At 42.2% G+C, this 17,732-nt stretch overlaps 2 protein-coding genes across 4 annotated transcripts in view; one reads left to right on the top strand and one right to left on the bottom strand.

Annotated features, from left to right (window-relative positions):
• RIC8A (RIC8 guanine nucleotide exchange factor A) overlaps positions 1 to 9,158 on the bottom strand; it is a 26,814-nt gene extending 17,656 nt beyond the window's left edge. The window contains exons 1-3 of one of the 3 annotated variants that reach the window (XM_075065025.1): positions 8,281 to 9,158; positions 7,475 to 7,660; positions 5,351 to 5,552 (exon numbers count right to left, since the gene is read on the bottom strand). In XM_075065025.1, the coding sequence (XP_074921126.1) occupies positions 5,351 to 5,434 (84 nt within the window). In that variant the 5' untranslated portion in view covers positions 5,435 to 5,552; positions 7,475 to 7,660; positions 8,281 to 9,158. Of the gene's footprint in view, positions 1 to 5,350; positions 5,553 to 7,474; positions 8,061 to 8,280 lie in introns of those variants that run through there. The other 2 variants (XM_075065026.1, XM_032799944.2) reach the window with 2 other exon arrangements.
• Positions 9,159 to 9,198: 40 nt separating this feature from the next.
• BET1L (Bet1 golgi vesicular membrane trafficking protein like) lies at positions 9,199 to 17,546 on the top strand. Its single transcript, XM_032799945.2, has 4 exons — positions 9,199 to 9,338; positions 10,980 to 11,071; positions 11,866 to 11,922; positions 14,596 to 17,546. The coding sequence occupies exons 1-4, from the start codon at positions 9,320 to 9,322 to the stop codon at positions 14,761 to 14,763; spliced, it is 336 nt and encodes a 111-aa protein (XP_032655836.1). The 5' UTR covers positions 9,199 to 9,319; the 3' UTR covers positions 14,764 to 17,546.
• The last annotated feature ends 186 nt before the right edge of the window (positions 17,547 to 17,732 follow it).

Below are 17,732 nucleotides of genomic sequence, written 5' to 3'. Positions count from 1 at the left end.
CTTCAGAAATCGACGTTAGCCTCGGACCATGGACGCACAACGCCGAATTACTGTGCCTAGTGTGGCCGCATGAAATCAAATTTATAATATCAGTTTTATAAAACCGATTTTAGATAATTCGATATTATCCCGTAGTGTAGACGTGGCCTCATATTGATCCTGTCCCCACCCTTTGGTTTTTTCAGCTTTCAGATCTTCTAATTCCTGATTAGCTATTCTGGACATGATCTTGATTTTCAATATAATTTTATATGTATCCTTCATCCCACAGTCTAAACAACATATACAGCATCACAGCTGGGTAAATGAAGAATTCCAGGCAAATAATCAGCACACTGTATGAAAGTGGGAGGCGGCTGGGTGATGTCTAAAGACTTCAACATGTCATCTTCTCCCCTTGGATTCCAGGCAATTCAGATACGATCAATAATGCGCATAGGTCTGTGTCTTGCTCTTGGTTCTCAGTGCTATGATTTAGGGAACTTCCCATTCTTCTGGAACACAAAGAGCCATCCCTGAGGCCCCACAGTCTCCTTCATCTGCCTCTCATTCTTCACTCTGAAAACATTTGTTTTATCTTGCCTCTGCTTTTCATTCGTCTGGTTTCGGTTTTCATGGCAATTTTACTGCACAATTAACCCCTTCATTGTTGAACCCTGGTGCCACTTCTGTATGGCAGCTAAATGCAGCAGCATTATTTTAAGTGCTAAGCTGGCAATGGAACATCAGAATTTCATTGATGGCACACCTGCTACAGCATCTGCAGCATCACTGGAGGTGCATTTTAACCAGGTACGTTAGACAGCATTGAAGCAACTAATTTCATTCTATAACCTTTCCAGTCTTCTCCTGACCCTGATATTTTATAGCTTAAAAGTGCCTCCTCCTTCTTACCCTGGATGATTCTGTTCCTTTCCTGAACTGGACTTTTTTTTTTTCACTTTTTGAGTGGCAGGCACACAGAATTTGTCCATTTTATTCTCCATCAGGATCCTTTCCATCACATTCAAGTTGTGTCTTGCTCCTCCATTGCTTCAACCTTATTAATTAACCTCAGTTTTACACTCTCTTCCACATCTGGCTCTGTGAAATTCATTGTCTCTAGATTCCTCACAATCAGGTTCATTTACACACATAACTAGAATTACTGGCACTGTTGACTGGACCATAGAGGTGGGGAAAACATCAAAGCAAGTCCTCTACGCTACTCAAAATTAAGTCAAGACATTCCTTTCTTCTCAGCTCACTCTTTTATAAAGCGTGCAAGGAAGCCATGTATTTATGTTTCATCTCTTTGAAGCTGGGGCACTGAGCCAGATCCCTAGGTGTTATGAAATGGGGAGATGACACAGGTGGATTTCCACCTCTGCCTCTACTCCTGGAGGCAGAAGGGGACTGTTCTGGTCTCCAGTGCAAATTGGAGCAGCCCCAAAGCTGCTCTAAGGCCAATTCAGTCAGTCCAAGATTGCCATGCCTCCTCCCCCTGGCACACCCACTGCACACAGAACGTGGTACCAGGAACACGTGATGCGGTAGAGCTGCCTATGCTGATTTTCTGCCTCCCAAGGCTTCCCCTGTCCAAAGGGAATCCTCAGCTACCCTGTTAGCATAACTCTGTGTTCTCTTTGCACTCCAGAAGTGGTACAGAGGGGATGAAGCTGGAGCTGAGAATCGGGTCTTCTTCTAATTGTCTGTAAAGGACCACGTAAAGGCATGGTGCGGCATGATAATAAGGAATAATAATAATGTCTATAAAATTCTGATTTATTCTTGTTACTTGTTGTCCACATATGTATATAGACTCGATTTTCAAACTATGAGTAAGTTATTTTAGCCTAGTACTGTGTATATCACACATCTAACTACCTGTCTGACCAGCTGACATTTTAAAAGTCTACAGTGCAGAAGCAGAGAAGTTGATATTCCTGATCCAGGTATGCTGTATGTCCATGCAGATCAGTACTCAGTTACACCCCAAATCATGCATATCTTGTTCATACATTTTTTCTTCTTGATATATAGCGCTCACTAGTGCACTGTTTCACCCATTCATTCTCTCTAGTTTATCTGTCTAGGTATTATGAGGTCCTTGTTACTGTAGTATCTGAGCTTGTTAGTTATTTATCACGTGTTCTTTAAACACAGTTGATTAGCATATGTAAACACACCCTCTCTATAGCTTATTACAGCCTGTATTTGCTACCGTTGAGTCACTTTGTAATGGAGATCATTTAAAATTACATAACTAACAACAAGTAGACTGTGTCAACTTTATAATATACTGCAGACTTTCTGGGTGCATTGGCTAGAAAATGTTCTCATCTAGTCTTTGGTACCTTTCACGTAGTCTCTCAATAATACAGGGCCAAACTAAGGGTCTTATTCAGATTTTACTCAGTCATTTTCCAGCAGAGTTCTGCTGAAATCAAGAGGAGTGTTAAGCGGTAAGGAAGGAATAACAGTGAGGAAGGATCAGAGGGTTTGGCCCATTGCTCACCATGGCAGACGGATTAGAGGAATCCCTCTCGAACATCCAAAGCATGGCATTTCAAATCCAATCTTTTAAAGAACTAAGCAATTTTCGTACCTCGACATGATGCGTCATTCAAAGGTTTGAGCCAGATACCAAGATAAGCCCAGTCTATGTAACTCCAAGGTCTCTCAAAGCATATTATCCTATTCAAATCAGGCAAGGGTTGCTGAAGCAGCTAAAGGAAAAAACACTATAGTACCCAACTGTGGCTACACCCTGTGCTAATGGGCAAGGGGTGGAGGGTGCGCATAGACTTCCCTTGTTCCCCATCACCTTTGCCATACTGGATGAGACCAGAGCTCCGGAAGCTCCTGCTTCCAACAGTGGGCAATGCCAGATGCTTGAGGAAGGGGTAAAATGGACAATTATAAACTAGCATTTCCATGGAGGAAGTTATGATTTATGCCCCAACAGAAGAGGGTTTAAAGACTTTTATCCTATCTAATGTAACTGCAGATATCCTTGTTACATTTGTAAATGTTCAGTCCTTGTACCCTCCTCAGCTACTTGTCTGAATTATACCTTGAGGCAGTGAGTTCCACAGGTTAATTGTGCAATATGTGTGTGTGTGTAAAAAGCATTTCTTTTTACCAGTTTTAACGGTATTACCTTTTAATTTCACTGGATCATAGAATCATAGATTTTAAGGCCAGAAGGGACTATTATGATCATCTAGTCTGACCTGCATAAAACAGGCACAGAGATTGTGCCTTTATGACAAGAAAAGGTAAGGATGACCTCCTGACCGATCTGTCCTATATCACTCAATATTTTATATATAGGACCTCTCTCACGTCCCCTTTCCAAACTAAATAGTCCTATCCTCTCTTCATATGGAACCACTTCCATGCTCCTAATCACTTTTGTCGTCCTTCTCTGGACCTTTGAAATTTCTGTTATATCCTTTGGCAATGCAATAACCAGCACAGATTATAATAGGCCCTGAATTCTCTGCCACGATAAACTGGCACAGCTCCATTGCAGTTAATGGAACTATCCCAATTTACACCAACAGAGAATTTGATCCACTGCTTAAGGCAAGGATGTCATCAGTTTACATAACAGTATTATCATATTTTTGTTATTAATCTCCATCACATTCTTAATACTCCCTAAAACATTTTTGACCAACATTGCGTTTTGCCCAGATGTTTTTATTGTGCTGCCTACAAATGGGGCTCTAGGATTTTTTCCAGAGTGATTATACTTAAATTTAGAACCTATCAACACGTATGAATAGTTCAAATTGTTCCATCCAATGTACATCACTTTGCATCAGTCCACAGGGAATTTTTATTGCCCCCGTGTTGCTCAGCTGCCTTTTGGCATCTGATCCAGCACCCACTGAAGTCAATGATAGTATTGCCATTTACTTCAATGGGCTTTGGGGATCCGGTCTGTCGTAGGGTCTCTCAGGAATTCCTGACGTTCTTTTGCAGCCTTGAGAGATTTTCATAGTTGTCTGGCATCTGCAAATTTGGCCTCCTCCACTGTTCGCAATGTCTTCCAGATCATTTATAAACATATTAAACAACCTGACATGAATTCTTCTGGCACCCTAATGGTAACTTCCTTTCATGGCCATTTGTTGAAAAGAATGTATCTGGGGCAGGAATCTCCCATCATCTTCCGTGGTGAATGCCAACACAAAGACGTTGCCTTAGCATCTCTGCAATGTCTTATCCTCCTTTATTGCTCCCTTTGCTCCCTGACAGCCTCGCTGACTTGCTAACCCTCTCCCAGGCTTCCTGTGTCCGATATACTCTCAAAAATGTCTTGGTGTTTGTTCTGCTATGTTTAGCTATTTGCTCTTCAAATTTCCTCTCAGCGTCTTAATTCTTCTTGTATTTCATCTGCCACAGTTTGTGTTATTTCTGCTATACGTCACTTTTATGAGGTTCTACTGTTTCTTAGTCGAGACTTTCACTGGATTAAAATTGCCTGGTTGGAACAGATGTAGCACGCACAATTTTTCCCTGGAAAATCACACTTATGCAACAATATTTGCAGCTTTCTCTGCTCGCTTTCCACCTACTTCCGAGTGATGCACAATGAGTCATGTAGGATCTGATGGGCCAAATTCATTCCTAAGGTGACTCCTTTGAAGTGAATTTCACTTGCACTTGCGTATTGGTTCCTGAGCTGAAAACGTCATGTGAGCCTATTCGTGTAATGTTTTGAAACATTTCCAAGCTGGTAGCAGCAATCGCTCATTCCTACCAGTTTGTTCTTTTCATGTCCTGTTTTTGATTCCTCTTATCATCTTATCAACTTTCAGATGAAGCATATGTGACAAATCCCTACTGTCAAGGTGCTTCCTTAATTATCTTTAATTGTGAACCATAATAATTCTACTCCATTCATAGCTTCCTCCTTAGGCCTCATATGTTACCTCCAAACCTTCTTTTGCCAAAAAGGACTCCTCCTTTCTATTGCTCACTATTTAGCCCCTGCACGAACATTCAATTCCCTGGCATATTTCCCTTGCACCCTTGATGCTAAAAATCCAGCCTGAGTGTTTGATTTCCAGTACATAAAAGAAGCAGGAAGGGGAGATGTTTACTAGATGCTTAGGAATAGTCACTGTCAAAACATGCAGGAACCACTGATGCTACAAACAAAAGATTTACCAGCTAAACAGGTTAATGGCAGTTTTATTGAAGCAATGCACAGACAGATGTAGGTAGAGGAGACAGACGGGGACAGCTGGGTGGCACAGAAATCCCACAGCATGGCTTCTCCAGCCAACCTGCTCCCAGACACGTAAACAGGGAAAGCTGAGGACTGGCTCAGGCCAAGCACAAACACAGCACTCACCTCCTGGTTGTAGATCTGCAGTACTTTGAGGATGGCGTCTTGTTCCCCGCTTTCCACAGTCTCTACCACATTCTTGAGCTCCATTGCCCCAGCAGCTTGGATATGGATTGGAACGATATGGGGTGGGGTGGGCGGCCTTGCAGCGTTGCGGGATAATTACCCGGATAATTACAGATGCACAGGGACCTTGATACACAGACAACTGGGAGGGAGAGGGGAGGAACAGAGAGAGAAAAGTGAAATGGCTCACTCTGTTATATCCAAAGGGCAGAGCAGATGGATGACCCTCGCAAAATCAGGCACTAACTCCCTCTCTTTCTCTCGCCCTTTAATCCTCTTCCTCCTCTCTCTGCTTTCCAATGTTTAATAAATGCCCTCTCATCAACACACTTAGGAAACCTCCCTCCCTTTCCCAGCCAGAAGATTAACACAGAACAGATAACTACAGCTCTCTGTAGCCCTCCTCCTCCACCCACTGTCCTGATTTCTGTTATCACACAGCAAAATCCCAGAAGTGACCCTGTGGAGTAAGAGAGATGCACAATACACACACAAGCACCATCCAGGCTGGGTTAAGGTGGAGCTGTCCTTTAAGGTGGCATGAAGAAGTTCCTCAGTTAAAAGAATTGGTATTTTGCTTTGTTGGTTCAACAAAGAATCTAGAATACTGAGGATCTGTAATTGGGGAAGATGGGAGGATATACCGAACACACTATAAAAACGCCTGTCTTGATGACAGATAAAAGGCCTCTATAGGCCAAAGTCACAGTAGGCTTGTATCATCCAGGAAACCAATGTGTTATACAATTATATTAAATAATTAGCTGTGTATTTATATGCAGATAATACTCAGATTCTTCGGGGCTAGGCATGTGTTTAAGGTTGTTTCTAAAGCCTTGTGTTGATATATGGTGCTGAGAGACATGGTTAATAAATAAAATAATACATTACTGAGTACAATTCCATAAGTTTATATATGTTTATGTTTTCTATAGCTAGATATCAATTCTGCACTGCATATTGGTAGTGTAAAATTACACAGTAAGGCTATGATCCCGCAATGAGTCCCTGCAAATCTCTGTCCCCCAGCCCCGACTTCAGTGGGAGACAGAGCTCATTGCAGGGTGTGCACCAATTCTATGGCATTACCACAATAAAAAGTTGAAGGGTGCCTACTGACCATCCACCATGATGCGCATCCTGAAGTATGAGAGCTACTAATAGGACCATTTAGGAAGACAGAGGAACACAGCTCTCAAGAAGCACCAACCACCTCCCAATCCCACCCCTCTCAAAAAAAACCAAAAACCACAAACAAAAAAACCCTAAAAGAAATTCTATACAGTTGTAGATTTAAAGCTGGAAAAGGTAGCTCATCTAATTCCACCCCCTTTGGGCCAGTGCAGCATTGTTGCCTACAGTGTATTCTCCAGCTCTTTGTCCAGGCCAGTCTGATGGAGCTTCCACCACTTCCCATGCAACTAGGGCATTTAGACCTCACTATTTGGAATTTTCATCCTGTTTTCCATCTTGCATTTTTCTGTTTAACTCATGAGGAACTCATCCCATTAGTCTTCATTCCACACCCAGCACCATTCTCTCTTTGATGCCCACACCTACCGTAAATATACAGAAGCTGGTCTTTGTGCTCCTCCCTCTGGTACTGGTTCTGCAAACATTTACATGTGCTTACCTTTAGTTCTGCGAGCAGTCCCTTGAAATCAGAGTAAATACTCCTGGTAGTAGAGTTCAGCATGTGTAAAGTCTTTGCAGAATCGGGGCCTTAGTCTTTGTTTAGCCAAACTACACATGTGCATTTTTTTTCACCTTTCATAATGAATCCACCTTTCCAGAAATCCCGATCACTTTGGAGGGACAGAATGGGACAAATTATTATTTTACTAAAAGTAGGGACTGGGACTCGGCTGACAGAGGGCATAGAAGCAAAATGTCTGCAACAATTAACAATAACCATTATAATAGTTATTAGATTAGCTTTACTTTAAATGATAAAATGTTGCTAAATCAATTGAAACAACTCTACCTTCCAGATCAATGAAAAAGGGTATAAACAAACCTTAGAAGCTACTATATGTTAAATTATATATATACAAAGCACATTACCTTTACTTTAGCTTTCCTTGCTCAGGTTTCCTGCCTTATTTCCTGAACACAGCAGCTGTCCCTCCAATGCAGCGTTTAGTGAGGGCACCTGCTTTGTTTTTTTTTTTAATAAAATTTGTTCTTTTAAGCTTGGACGCCGGCGACAGGGTGGAATGCGGTGTCATTTGCCCGGCTGGGCTGCCGTTCCTAGGGCAGGGTAACGGGGAAGAAAAGATCTTTCTCTTCTCCCCCTCCCCACTATCCACAGCGAGCGGGAAAGGGAGGGTTTGTGTGTGTGTGTGTGTGACTCATACGGAAGTTGTGACCCGTGCTGTTAACGCTGCATCCGATAACCGATTGAGAAGGAGTGGGTGGCAGCAGCTCGGGTAGGGAAGAAAACACAGACAAAAGAAAAGCTGCGTTAAGGGAGGTTTGGAATCGAGGGAGGAACAGAGTTAACTTCCAGGGATCCGCCATAAGAACGTTAAACAAAGGGTGCAATCTGGAAATATTTTAGGCGCTGAACACCTTTTTGTGGTAGGATTAATGACAAATAATGAAAAATCCTCTCCTCTCCCATTGTGTTCGAAAGTGAGAGATGGAAAAAAAATCCCTAATGTAAAATAACGAAGCAAGGCTAGGGAAACTTGTTCTTTCTCCTATTCGTTTTTTAAAAAAATATGAAATATTTAAAGCTATGAAATATAAAATAGCAAACATTATGGAACACACAAGGCATATGCTAAATATCACTGCTCAATCGCTGTTTTTCTGGTCTATCCCATCTCCCTATCTGTTCATTCTCGATATCCCAATGGTGTAAATACTGCCAGGTGCAGTGGCTTCCTCCCTGCCTGGTCCCACTGATGGAGTTCTCTAAAGCCTAGATCCTAACAGCTGTTCCCGATCGCTGGAACCTTGCATTTCTTGGGAGTTCTGTGCAGGCGCAGGCATCTGCTCACATGCATCAAATTGCAGGCTCAGGGATTAAATAAATAATATTTTGTCAGTGTGAGAAGGAGACACAGGAAGTTTAGGCCAGGATGTTAGGCTTTGTTAATGAAAATAAACTATAGAAACGTTTTCCATTCCACTCAAAGCTTATTTTTTTAAAATGTAAACATTTCGATGTTACAACAAGCCCAAACAAAAGAGCATTACAGTACTATCACCCAGGTTTAAAAACTAAACCTTGGGGGGGATGGTTTGCAGGACTGAGGCCTACCACCAGGCCTGACACTATCTAATCTGCAAAGGAGAGCAGCCAATCAGGATGTTGGAATCCCTCCTGCGTTGTCCTGGAGTCTCCAGGAGTTAAAGATTAAAATTTAATTAAAGCCTATCATGTCATGTGATGAAACCTCCGGGAACACCTGGCACCAAAACTGGCAACCCTAAGCTTGACTGACCGAAGGGGTGAGAAAGCAGGGTGGGTTACAGCCCTACAAGGACCCACACATCACACAGGTGTATTGCTGACATAGACACACGCAGGGTGGTGTGGGGCCCCATTGCAATGGGTCTAACACAACTAACATTCACTCATCAGACAGAAGGGGCGGACGACCTCTCTGCCCGGCCAGCCGAGGGGCACCGGGGGGCTGGATCGGAGCCGAGTGTTTATGGCCGGCTGGGAACGGGACTGTCCGGACAATGGGGAAGGGGCCCAGCTGTCCGGTCGAGGAGGCTGCTGGGCAGGACGCTCCCGGGCTGGTGTCCCCTCCTCTCCAGTAGCCGCGGCTCGGTGGCAGGGGAGGCCCCGCCTCGGGAGGCGGAGTCACTGCGGAGTCACTCCCCGCCCCCGCCAACGGGAGCCCCTGCTAGCGGCCGAAGCCGGACACGGAGGCACCAAGACAGGACGCGGCCATGGCGGACTGGGGTCGAGGTGAGACCGGGCCCGGCTTCGCGCGCTGCCTCCTTCCCCGGGGGAAACCAGAGCCCCGGGCCCAGCCCAGTCCCGAGCTCGGAGCCGCCGCCGCCGCTGCCGCCGCCATCCGTCCGGGCTGTCTGGGGAAAGGGAACGGTGGGGCCTGGCTATTAGTGGGAGTCTGGGAGTGAGGTGGGGCGGGGCCTGGCAGTGGGTGGGGGTTGCTGGGGTTTGTTAGGGGGAGGCTGGGGGGATAATGAGGCCCATGGCACGATGGCAGTAAGGTATGGGGTGGAGGGTGGCTTTGGAGTAGCTCTGTGGTGTGGGGAGGGGCTTGTCAGTAAGATACTGGGGTGGGAGGACAATGCAGCCCATGTTGGTACGATGTGGGTAGTTGGTTAGGTGTGGGTCTGTGGGGCAGCAAGGGGCATGTCAGTACAAAATAGCCGTGGATGGGATTGGCTTAGTTTGCTGGTAGTTTTGAATTTAAGGAGGCGATCAATGGATATGACAGTACATCAGGCAGTCACTTTGGTTTCTTGTTTAAGCATCTTATGCATGTTGGGTTTTCTAAATAGTAATTTCATGAAACAAATTTTAAAGTTAACATTCTAGGAAGTGGGTTACTCCTCCACCTCCCTCTGGCAACCACTGCCATGGAGGATACTCCAATGGGTCTGTCTCTTCTAGATCGGGGTGGGGGGCGTGAGCAAGTTTCAAGGGGTCTACCAAGCATGGCGTCACTCTGCTTGCTTCCATTTGGGCAGTAGGGGTTCAGAGTATTTAATGCTAAACAGATACAGCCTGGATCCCCATAGATTGAAGTGTAGCTGTATAATGGACTGAGGACTGGTGAGGGGTGTTTTGAACTTGTGTGTGCATGCTCATTATGAACTACAGGCTCCCTTCCCACCCCAAGATTTCAGCAGTGGTTCCTCCATTTAAGTAATACTCCTTACTTAAGTTGGCACGAATATCTGGCTTAGACATACTCATATTGAAATTGTTACAGAAGAACAAACTACTATTATTTATTATTGCATATGTACACACACACACTCTTAAGCCCAAGCTTTTCCAAAATAAGCAGCTGTGCAGCTAAAGGCAGAATTAGTAATTTTTTCAGAGCAGGGACTCAGATGTAGAAAATGTCTTTGTTTGTCTGTCAAATGGTTGATGAATTTGCTATTCATTTCAGACCAATGATACCTGGCACAGTAGTTCAGAGCTGAGAGAAACAGTTTCCTGAAATATTATTGCTCATAGTTGCATAACCTTCCATTTAGCATTTGTCTGAAAAGCAGCCTTAAAAATAAGGTATTTTCCCAAAAGCTGTAGTAGAGTGTTTTTTCCGTACTTTCTTGTAAATTACTCTTCAACTCTCTTCAACTCTTAGTAGTACCTTTTCATCAAAAGATCTCAAAGTTTTTCACTAGCATTAATCTTTACAATACCCACATAAAGTAGATAAGCATTATTATCCCCATTTTACAACTCTGCAAATGGAGGCATAGAAAAGTTAAGTGACTTGCCCGAGGTGTCAAAGCAAGTCGGTGATGGAACTGAAAATAGAAATCAGAAATCCTGACTTCATTCCTCAATTTTAACCAGTAAAATATGTTGCCACTTGTTGTATCATAACCAAGAGGACTTTTTCAGGTCAGGGTCCAAATGCTGTGGACGATATGCTAGATATGGAGAATAAGCGTATGGCGGACAATCTAGCTACCAAGGTCACCAGGCTGAAATCGGTTAGTTGCTAACTTCACATCATATATTTTCTTTACTGTTTTACTTTGTGGAGGTTGAGAGTACATAGTAGGTTACATGAGGCTGTCTTATTTATTCAGCTTTTGAGAAGCTTTAAAGTACATCACTGTCTATGACCGGTCAGGTAGCTAACTTCTGCTATTGGAATGTCCTGGAGAATTTTATTGAAATCCTCATCCCTTGTTTGGGATTTAACTATATTATTGGGTACAGAATTATCTGGTTTTAGTGGCATTCAGAGAAGGAATTTGGTTTGGTAAGTGAATGGGGGGTGAGATCAAGATATGCAGAGATATATTGTTAAGGGTACCGTCTTTGGAAGATTTCAGTAAAGCCATATTAAAAATATTCATGAAAAAATGTGTGTGCAGTGTTTCCTAAGGATAATATTCCTGAGACTAAATCAGTTCCATTGGCTTGAAAAACCTTGATTTACATACACTTCTTAATGCAGAGACCACAGTGTTAGCAAAATACTGGGGTCTGTTTTCCATTTTCACTTTTCCAGTATTTACATGGTGACTTCATATACAAAAGTTTCTGTCTGTGGTTGGTTGTAGAGCAGAATTTCTGATTCTGGAGCTTTCAGGAATTTCTACTGTAACTGTTGGTGTGTACATTGGACTGAATAAACACATTGTGTGTATGTGTGAAAGGTGGCAGGAGTGATGGCCATTCTTGCTTGTGGGCTTGGAATTTCACCAGCTTCTGGTATGTTAAGAGTTGATTGTTTCACTTGGAGATGCTGACACTTGCTCTCTTCTGTCTTGAGTAGTTGGCACTGGATATTGACAAAGACGCTGAGGATCAAAACCGCTATCTGGATGGCACGGTAAGAAACTGATAGAAGTCGATAAGAGGTGAAAATTTATGTGCTGAATCTCAAGAGTTGTCTTAACTTTTTGAGTGTCATAGCAGCCCAATAAATGGACCAAATTAAGTTCTAGCATTTGGGTTTGGCAATGTCTCAAATCCTGGGTGATAAATGTGAAGCTATTTTATATGGACTTTTTGGTACATAGTCCAACAGATACCTACCCGCTGCTAATATCATTGTGTCTGATCAGACTAACACAGCTAGTAACAGAAACCACTGGAATAGGACAATGTATTTTAGAAATACAGATGGTGATTATCTACTTATTGGGATTAAAACCTCTGCCTCAAGCTAATATTCAGATATAGGCCTTTCTTGGTCATTTGTTTGTAACTTTGGAAGTGTTTATAAATATGTCAGGATTACTTCTCATAATCTCTGAAACCCATAGAATTAATCAGGGCTTTGTATTCACTACTCTTCTTGGAAGTGCTGAGGTTGAGACTCTGTGCAAATGGGTATCTGCTCATGTTATCAAGTATCTTATCCTTCCACTTATCTTCACTTCTACAGGTATTATGAAAAACAAATGTAATTTTATAAAACAAAAATAAAATCTGGTTATCTATTCTAAACTCTGGCTGCTGATGGAAGATCCAGGAACTTCAGGAAAGGCTGAAATCGCCGTGCAGTGTGTGGGCTAGCAGATGCCCTAATTTATCATTCTCGTGGGGGAAAAAGACCTTGCTTTCCAACCTCCATATTTTTAATGTCCAATTGATTTCCTCTTTATTTAACAATCTTAACTTCACCCCCCATTGCAATCTTAAATTGTTATACAAATTGTACGGTAGCAACAGAGAGAGAAGATCTGTAACAGAGCTTAGCCACTGAGGCTTTTGGAAGAATTCTGAAAGGAAAGGAATCCAATGCAGATGTTTGAGGATGGGACTGAGGTGGTCCTGCTATTACTTGTTGAGCGAGATCAGGCAGTGGCTTTTCTGCACATGTTGAAGTCTGGAGAAGCTGCGACATGGAGGCCATAGAGAAGGTAACTGCAGGATTGAAAGCAAGATGGGATGGAGATATATATGAAGTCTTCAACAGGGATGGGATCCATACAGTCACATACAAAGTCAGAATTGGGAAGGAGAGGAGAATGGAGGTTGATGGTGCAGGTTAGCAGCAAGATTATGGGCAAAAGGCCTTCATATGACTCTTAAATCAACAAGGTATTTTCAGGGAGATGAATTTGTGCTTTTACCTAAGAGAAGCATTTCAAATAAATGTCTTGCAGGAAACTTGAGCAGAAGCCACAAATTACATGTAATTAAGGAAAATTGGAGGGAAGGATGCAGTATTAAAGTTATTGGATAATGTTCATCTGAGTGTGGCTGAAAAACTATAGCAAAGGATAAGAATGGGAGCGATAAAATCATAATGGAGAGGAAGAAAGTATATGGCCAATAACTGAACCCTGCTAAGTTCTATATAGGAGGGTTCTTGATGCAGAAGAGAAACAACTACTAGAGATGAACAGCAGTTGTGTAAACAAGGGGACTGGAGATGCCTATGCATCTATGGAGGTAGCGTAACAGGAAAGAATGGTCCTAAGTCTGCATTGAAGTCAAAGGTGAAGAGGAAAAAAGAAGTAGCTATCATGAGAAAAGAGACTATCATTAAAGTAATCAAGGGAAAGTACATTCTGTGCTACATCCAGAGTTGCACTTTAGATTGCCGGACTTCAAGAATATGACTCTCTGAGAAGTGACTGAGAAAATAGCCTTTTCTCCAAGCCCTTTGAGAAAGGAAAGGTTGGAGGTTAGGAGAAGCTTTAATTAGAAGAGTGAACAGCAGTAGACTTTAGAGATTTGGGTAAGGAAAAGGAACTGCTGATGATGGTAATTATGTGAGAAGGCAGAAACAAAAGCTAGGAGAGGAAAAGGGGGGCTTGAGAGGAGAGAATTTGCATTACAGTAGGGTCTGATGACACAGCACGGAGCAATATGATGTTCTAATCTGCAAATAACATTATAATCTAATGGAAAGAAACTGCACCTTTTTCTAAACCTTTGGGCTTGTCTATGCATGGTGTTATCCCCGATTAACTGCATGTATGGGAAGTCTTGTTCCAGAGTAAGAGTTTCCATTCCTGGAATCAGGAATAACTCCATGTATAGACAAGTCCTTAAAGCTAGATAAGTAGCATTCTGTATTACTAGCTATACTGTATGTGGTGTGCTGTATGACATAATTGAGGACCCTGTCGTAATGCATACATAGAGTAGGACAAAACTAAGGTTGCTCTGAGAACCCTTAATTCTGCATTTTCTGGTTTGTGTGCAATTAAGATACCTAAAGTTGCATTGACTTAGGTTGTTATATTTTAGGGTGGGGGCATTGTATTTAATAGAACTCTACTTGCCCTTCAGATATCTAACTGCATTGAATGAACTGAAGGTAATAGTCTGTCCCTGGAGCCTGAGTGTGAGAGTAGCAGACACTGCTTTCTTAAAGACGGATTGCTGCTTGTATTTTGCTTTTCCTTTTTTTGAATCTAGACTTGGCAGTTAGTCAGTTCGCCGGGCAGCTGGTGACTGAAATGGTTCTGCTTAAAAAAGTAGCACTCTCTAGGGAAAGCCCCATTTGTTTTATAATTTCTCCATTTCACCTTTCTGTCTCCCTCAGGACTCAGATTTCATGAGTGTGACAGGCCTGCTGACGGGGAGTGTGAAGCGTTTCTCCACCATGACACGCTCGGGAAGGGATAATCGCAAACTGCTTTGTTACGTTTCTGCTGGACTGGTGGTTGTCTTTTTCATCCTCTATTATCTGATCTCAAAAGCACGGACTTGAGTGGGGTCCTCATGCTGGAATTTTTATGGAAAGAAAAACTGTGGCCATGATAAACAGAGACTTGCTCAAAGTTATCCTCAATCTACCCTGTCAAGGATTGTTAGGATATTCCTGGAGGATCAGATAACCTCTCTGGACTCCAAGTTACTGTCACTTTTCTAATCAGTCTTGGTCATATTCATCAGATATTTTCATGAAATGAATATAGTTCATTTTGATCTTTTTAAATGTATGTATACCGCAACTTGATCTCCTTGTTGACACTTAACCTTCATTTATTGTCCATGACCTTTAGCCTTCATCTATTACCTGGCTCATAACCATGTCATGTCCACCTTAGTGACGTGCTGTGTTGTTAATGTGAAAGTGTCTGACTCAGCCCATAGTAGCAGTGTGCCTGTGCACCATTCAAAAATGAGCAGAGCTAGGGGAAGGCTGCATGGTTTAGTCTGAATATGGGACTGGGAGGCAGGAGCTGTTGAGTTCTAATCTAGCTCTGTCATTGGCTAGCTCTGTGGTCTTGGGAAGTCAGTTAATCTCATTTTATGTTTTGAAATCATTAATACCAGCAGCATCTCAGGCTAGAATTGTTGTACAACGCTCTGAAGAATTAAATTGTGTGTGGTAGGTACTGAGTTAAGTAGTTACTACATGTTACAAAAATCCATCAGCCATTCATGGTATTGGAGCAGGATTTTACCACCATGATAGCTCGGTTCTACTGACTTGCTTGTCGTATAGCTGAGGATGGGGAAAGGCACTGAAGAGATGGCTGGTGGCAGTAGCACGAATATCTTGGGTCTTGTAACAAGTAAACACGTGCTCAGTTGGAACTGTAGAAGACATGAGAGAGTTGAAAAACTGAAGAGGAGGAAAAACATTACTTTACAAAAGGCTTGGAAACTATTGTTTAAACAATAATCTAGAAGGGGAAGTTGTTCAAACAATTGGTACTAGCATTCTGATAATACAGCACTTTGGTATTGTTGGGAAGACATTTCCACGCCATAGGTAAAGATGGAGTTTAGATCTGTTGTCTTAAGTGGTCTGATCAGAGGGATGATTTAAAATAGGAGGTCACCTCAGAATTCCCAATTCTTTGTTCCCTCCACAGTACGTCACCTGGTAGGTACGCTGCATGTCTCTGGGTAACTGTCTGGAATACATACCTGAGCAAGTATTGTCTATTGTTTGTGAAGCCATCACTCCAGAGCTTGCAGCACTTTGAGATAAAGTAGGTACCCTGCTCTGTGATTGTTCTACATAATTCTGTGCATTAGAATGCTGTGTGGATGAAGGACGTTTATGATCTTTCAGCACTAGGTCTTTATTCTGTACTGTGTGCTGGTTAAGAATGCTCATCCCAAATCACCATTCTTTCCCTTTCATTGACCTTGTCGCTTCCCCTCTCATTCCAACCCATGTATGTTCTCCCATCTGAATTATTTATATCTGCCTCCAGTGATAATAAACCATTCTAAAAATACTGCTATTGTTTAAAAAAAAATACCCCAGATGCTACACATTATTTTAAAAGGTTTTTATGGTACAAAACAACTCTACCAAAGTTATTTTATAGTGTATATTATTTGTTCCAAGGGCTTCTCTGGATTTTTCTGTAAGAAAACCAATCATCAAGCAAGGAAATCTTATTCCTCTTGATGTAGCCACCTCTCTAGGGCCAAAGAACATATGCTCTATACAGTTATTCTCCCTAAACAAACTCATATTCCCTAATCCCTGTGTATATTGTCTGATCCTGACAAATGACACTGTGTGACAGTGAAAAACTCCTCTCTTACAAGCCACAGAACATTGGTCCTTCTGCAGATTTAGATCCAGTTTTCTTAATCTGCTTCTTACCTTGAATATTGATCTTCTAATGTACTAGTTGATGTACTGTAACTTGTGTCCTTATCCTGTTCCAAAGGTAGAATGTGCAATAGGGATGGAGGGAGGAGGATGCAGTGATGATCCATTCTGGCTCTTGGTTCAGTTGACTAGTTGACTCAGTCCTGTTTGATTCTTGTCTTTGGTAAGACTTGGCTGTTCTGAGCTCATTTTACATGCTTGAAAACTTTGGGTGGCTCACTTGACTATTCCATCTGCTTCCCTCAAGCAAATCTTTCATGACCAAAAAACTCCAAAGCACTCTAATTCTTGCCAGAGCAATGATCTCTTTATTTTGCTTTTTATGGTGTGAATAAAGTTGTACTGTCTTAAGATGCTGCACCAGTAATTATATATGTATGTTCTTATCATGGTCCAAAGCTGTATTATACTAGCCAGTTTCCAAACATGTACATGATTAACTTTTTATAGGACTTATTGCCTTGGAACCTGCATTGATGACCAGTCATCAATAATACAGTACTCACTACAATGGACGTGGAGATTACATCCAAGCGCTAAGATGCAGTAGACCAGAAGGTGTGACAAGATAGCACCCTATGGGATCTGCATGTATCCATAAAGAAGAAGAGAAATTGGCCCCTACTGACTTCTGGGATGAAGAGGAAAAATGACCACTAAAGCACAAGTCACCCATCTTGCTCAGGAGTCAATAATAGAGCTGGTCAGGAACTTTTTTAAACAATTTTTGTTGTTGGAAAATCCTGATTTTTGTCAAAACCAAAACTTCCCCTGGGTTTCAATGGATTGTTTGACACTTTTTTTCCTGTTTGGAATGAAGTATTTGATTTTTTTTGATTCAAAATGACTTCATGTTTTGAAATGTTAGTTTAAAAATATTTTTAAAATAAAGGTCAGCATTGTCGTCTGGAGTCCAACAGTTCACTTCCCCGTCACCACCTTCACACTAACCTTGCCTTGAAAGGCTAAGTAAAACTCCCAGAGAACACAGTAAATGGGGGAAGGGACTGTTGGGGTTCCTACCTTGGTTAAGTAGTGCAGACAATTTGTCCTTCCCAATAATTGTGTTAACCTTTGGGCTCAGCTGTTGCACTCAG

This window comes from Chelonoidis abingdonii, chromosome 4 (genome assembly GCF_003597395.2).
Source record: "Chelonoidis abingdonii isolate Lonesome George chromosome 4, CheloAbing_2.0, whole genome shotgun sequence".
NCBI classification, from domain to species: domain Eukaryota; kingdom Metazoa; phylum Chordata; order Testudines; family Testudinidae; genus Chelonoidis; species Chelonoidis abingdonii.
Note: the sequence above shows the minus strand (reverse complement) of the source record. Positions and strands in the feature narration are given on the sequence as shown.

What these genes read in the sequence shown, in the direction of transcription:
- BET1L (XM_032799945.2), top strand. An exon ending in AGGTCACCAGGCTGAAATCG is followed by an intron (nt 11,072 to 11,865) that starts GTTAGTTGCTAA and finishes TGTCTTGAGTAG; the next exon opens with TTGGCACTGGATATTGACAA. An exon ending in ACCGCTATCTGGATGGCACG is followed by an intron (nt 11,923 to 14,595) that starts GTAAGAAACTGA and finishes TGTCTCCCTCAG; the next exon opens with GACTCAGATTTCATGAGTGT.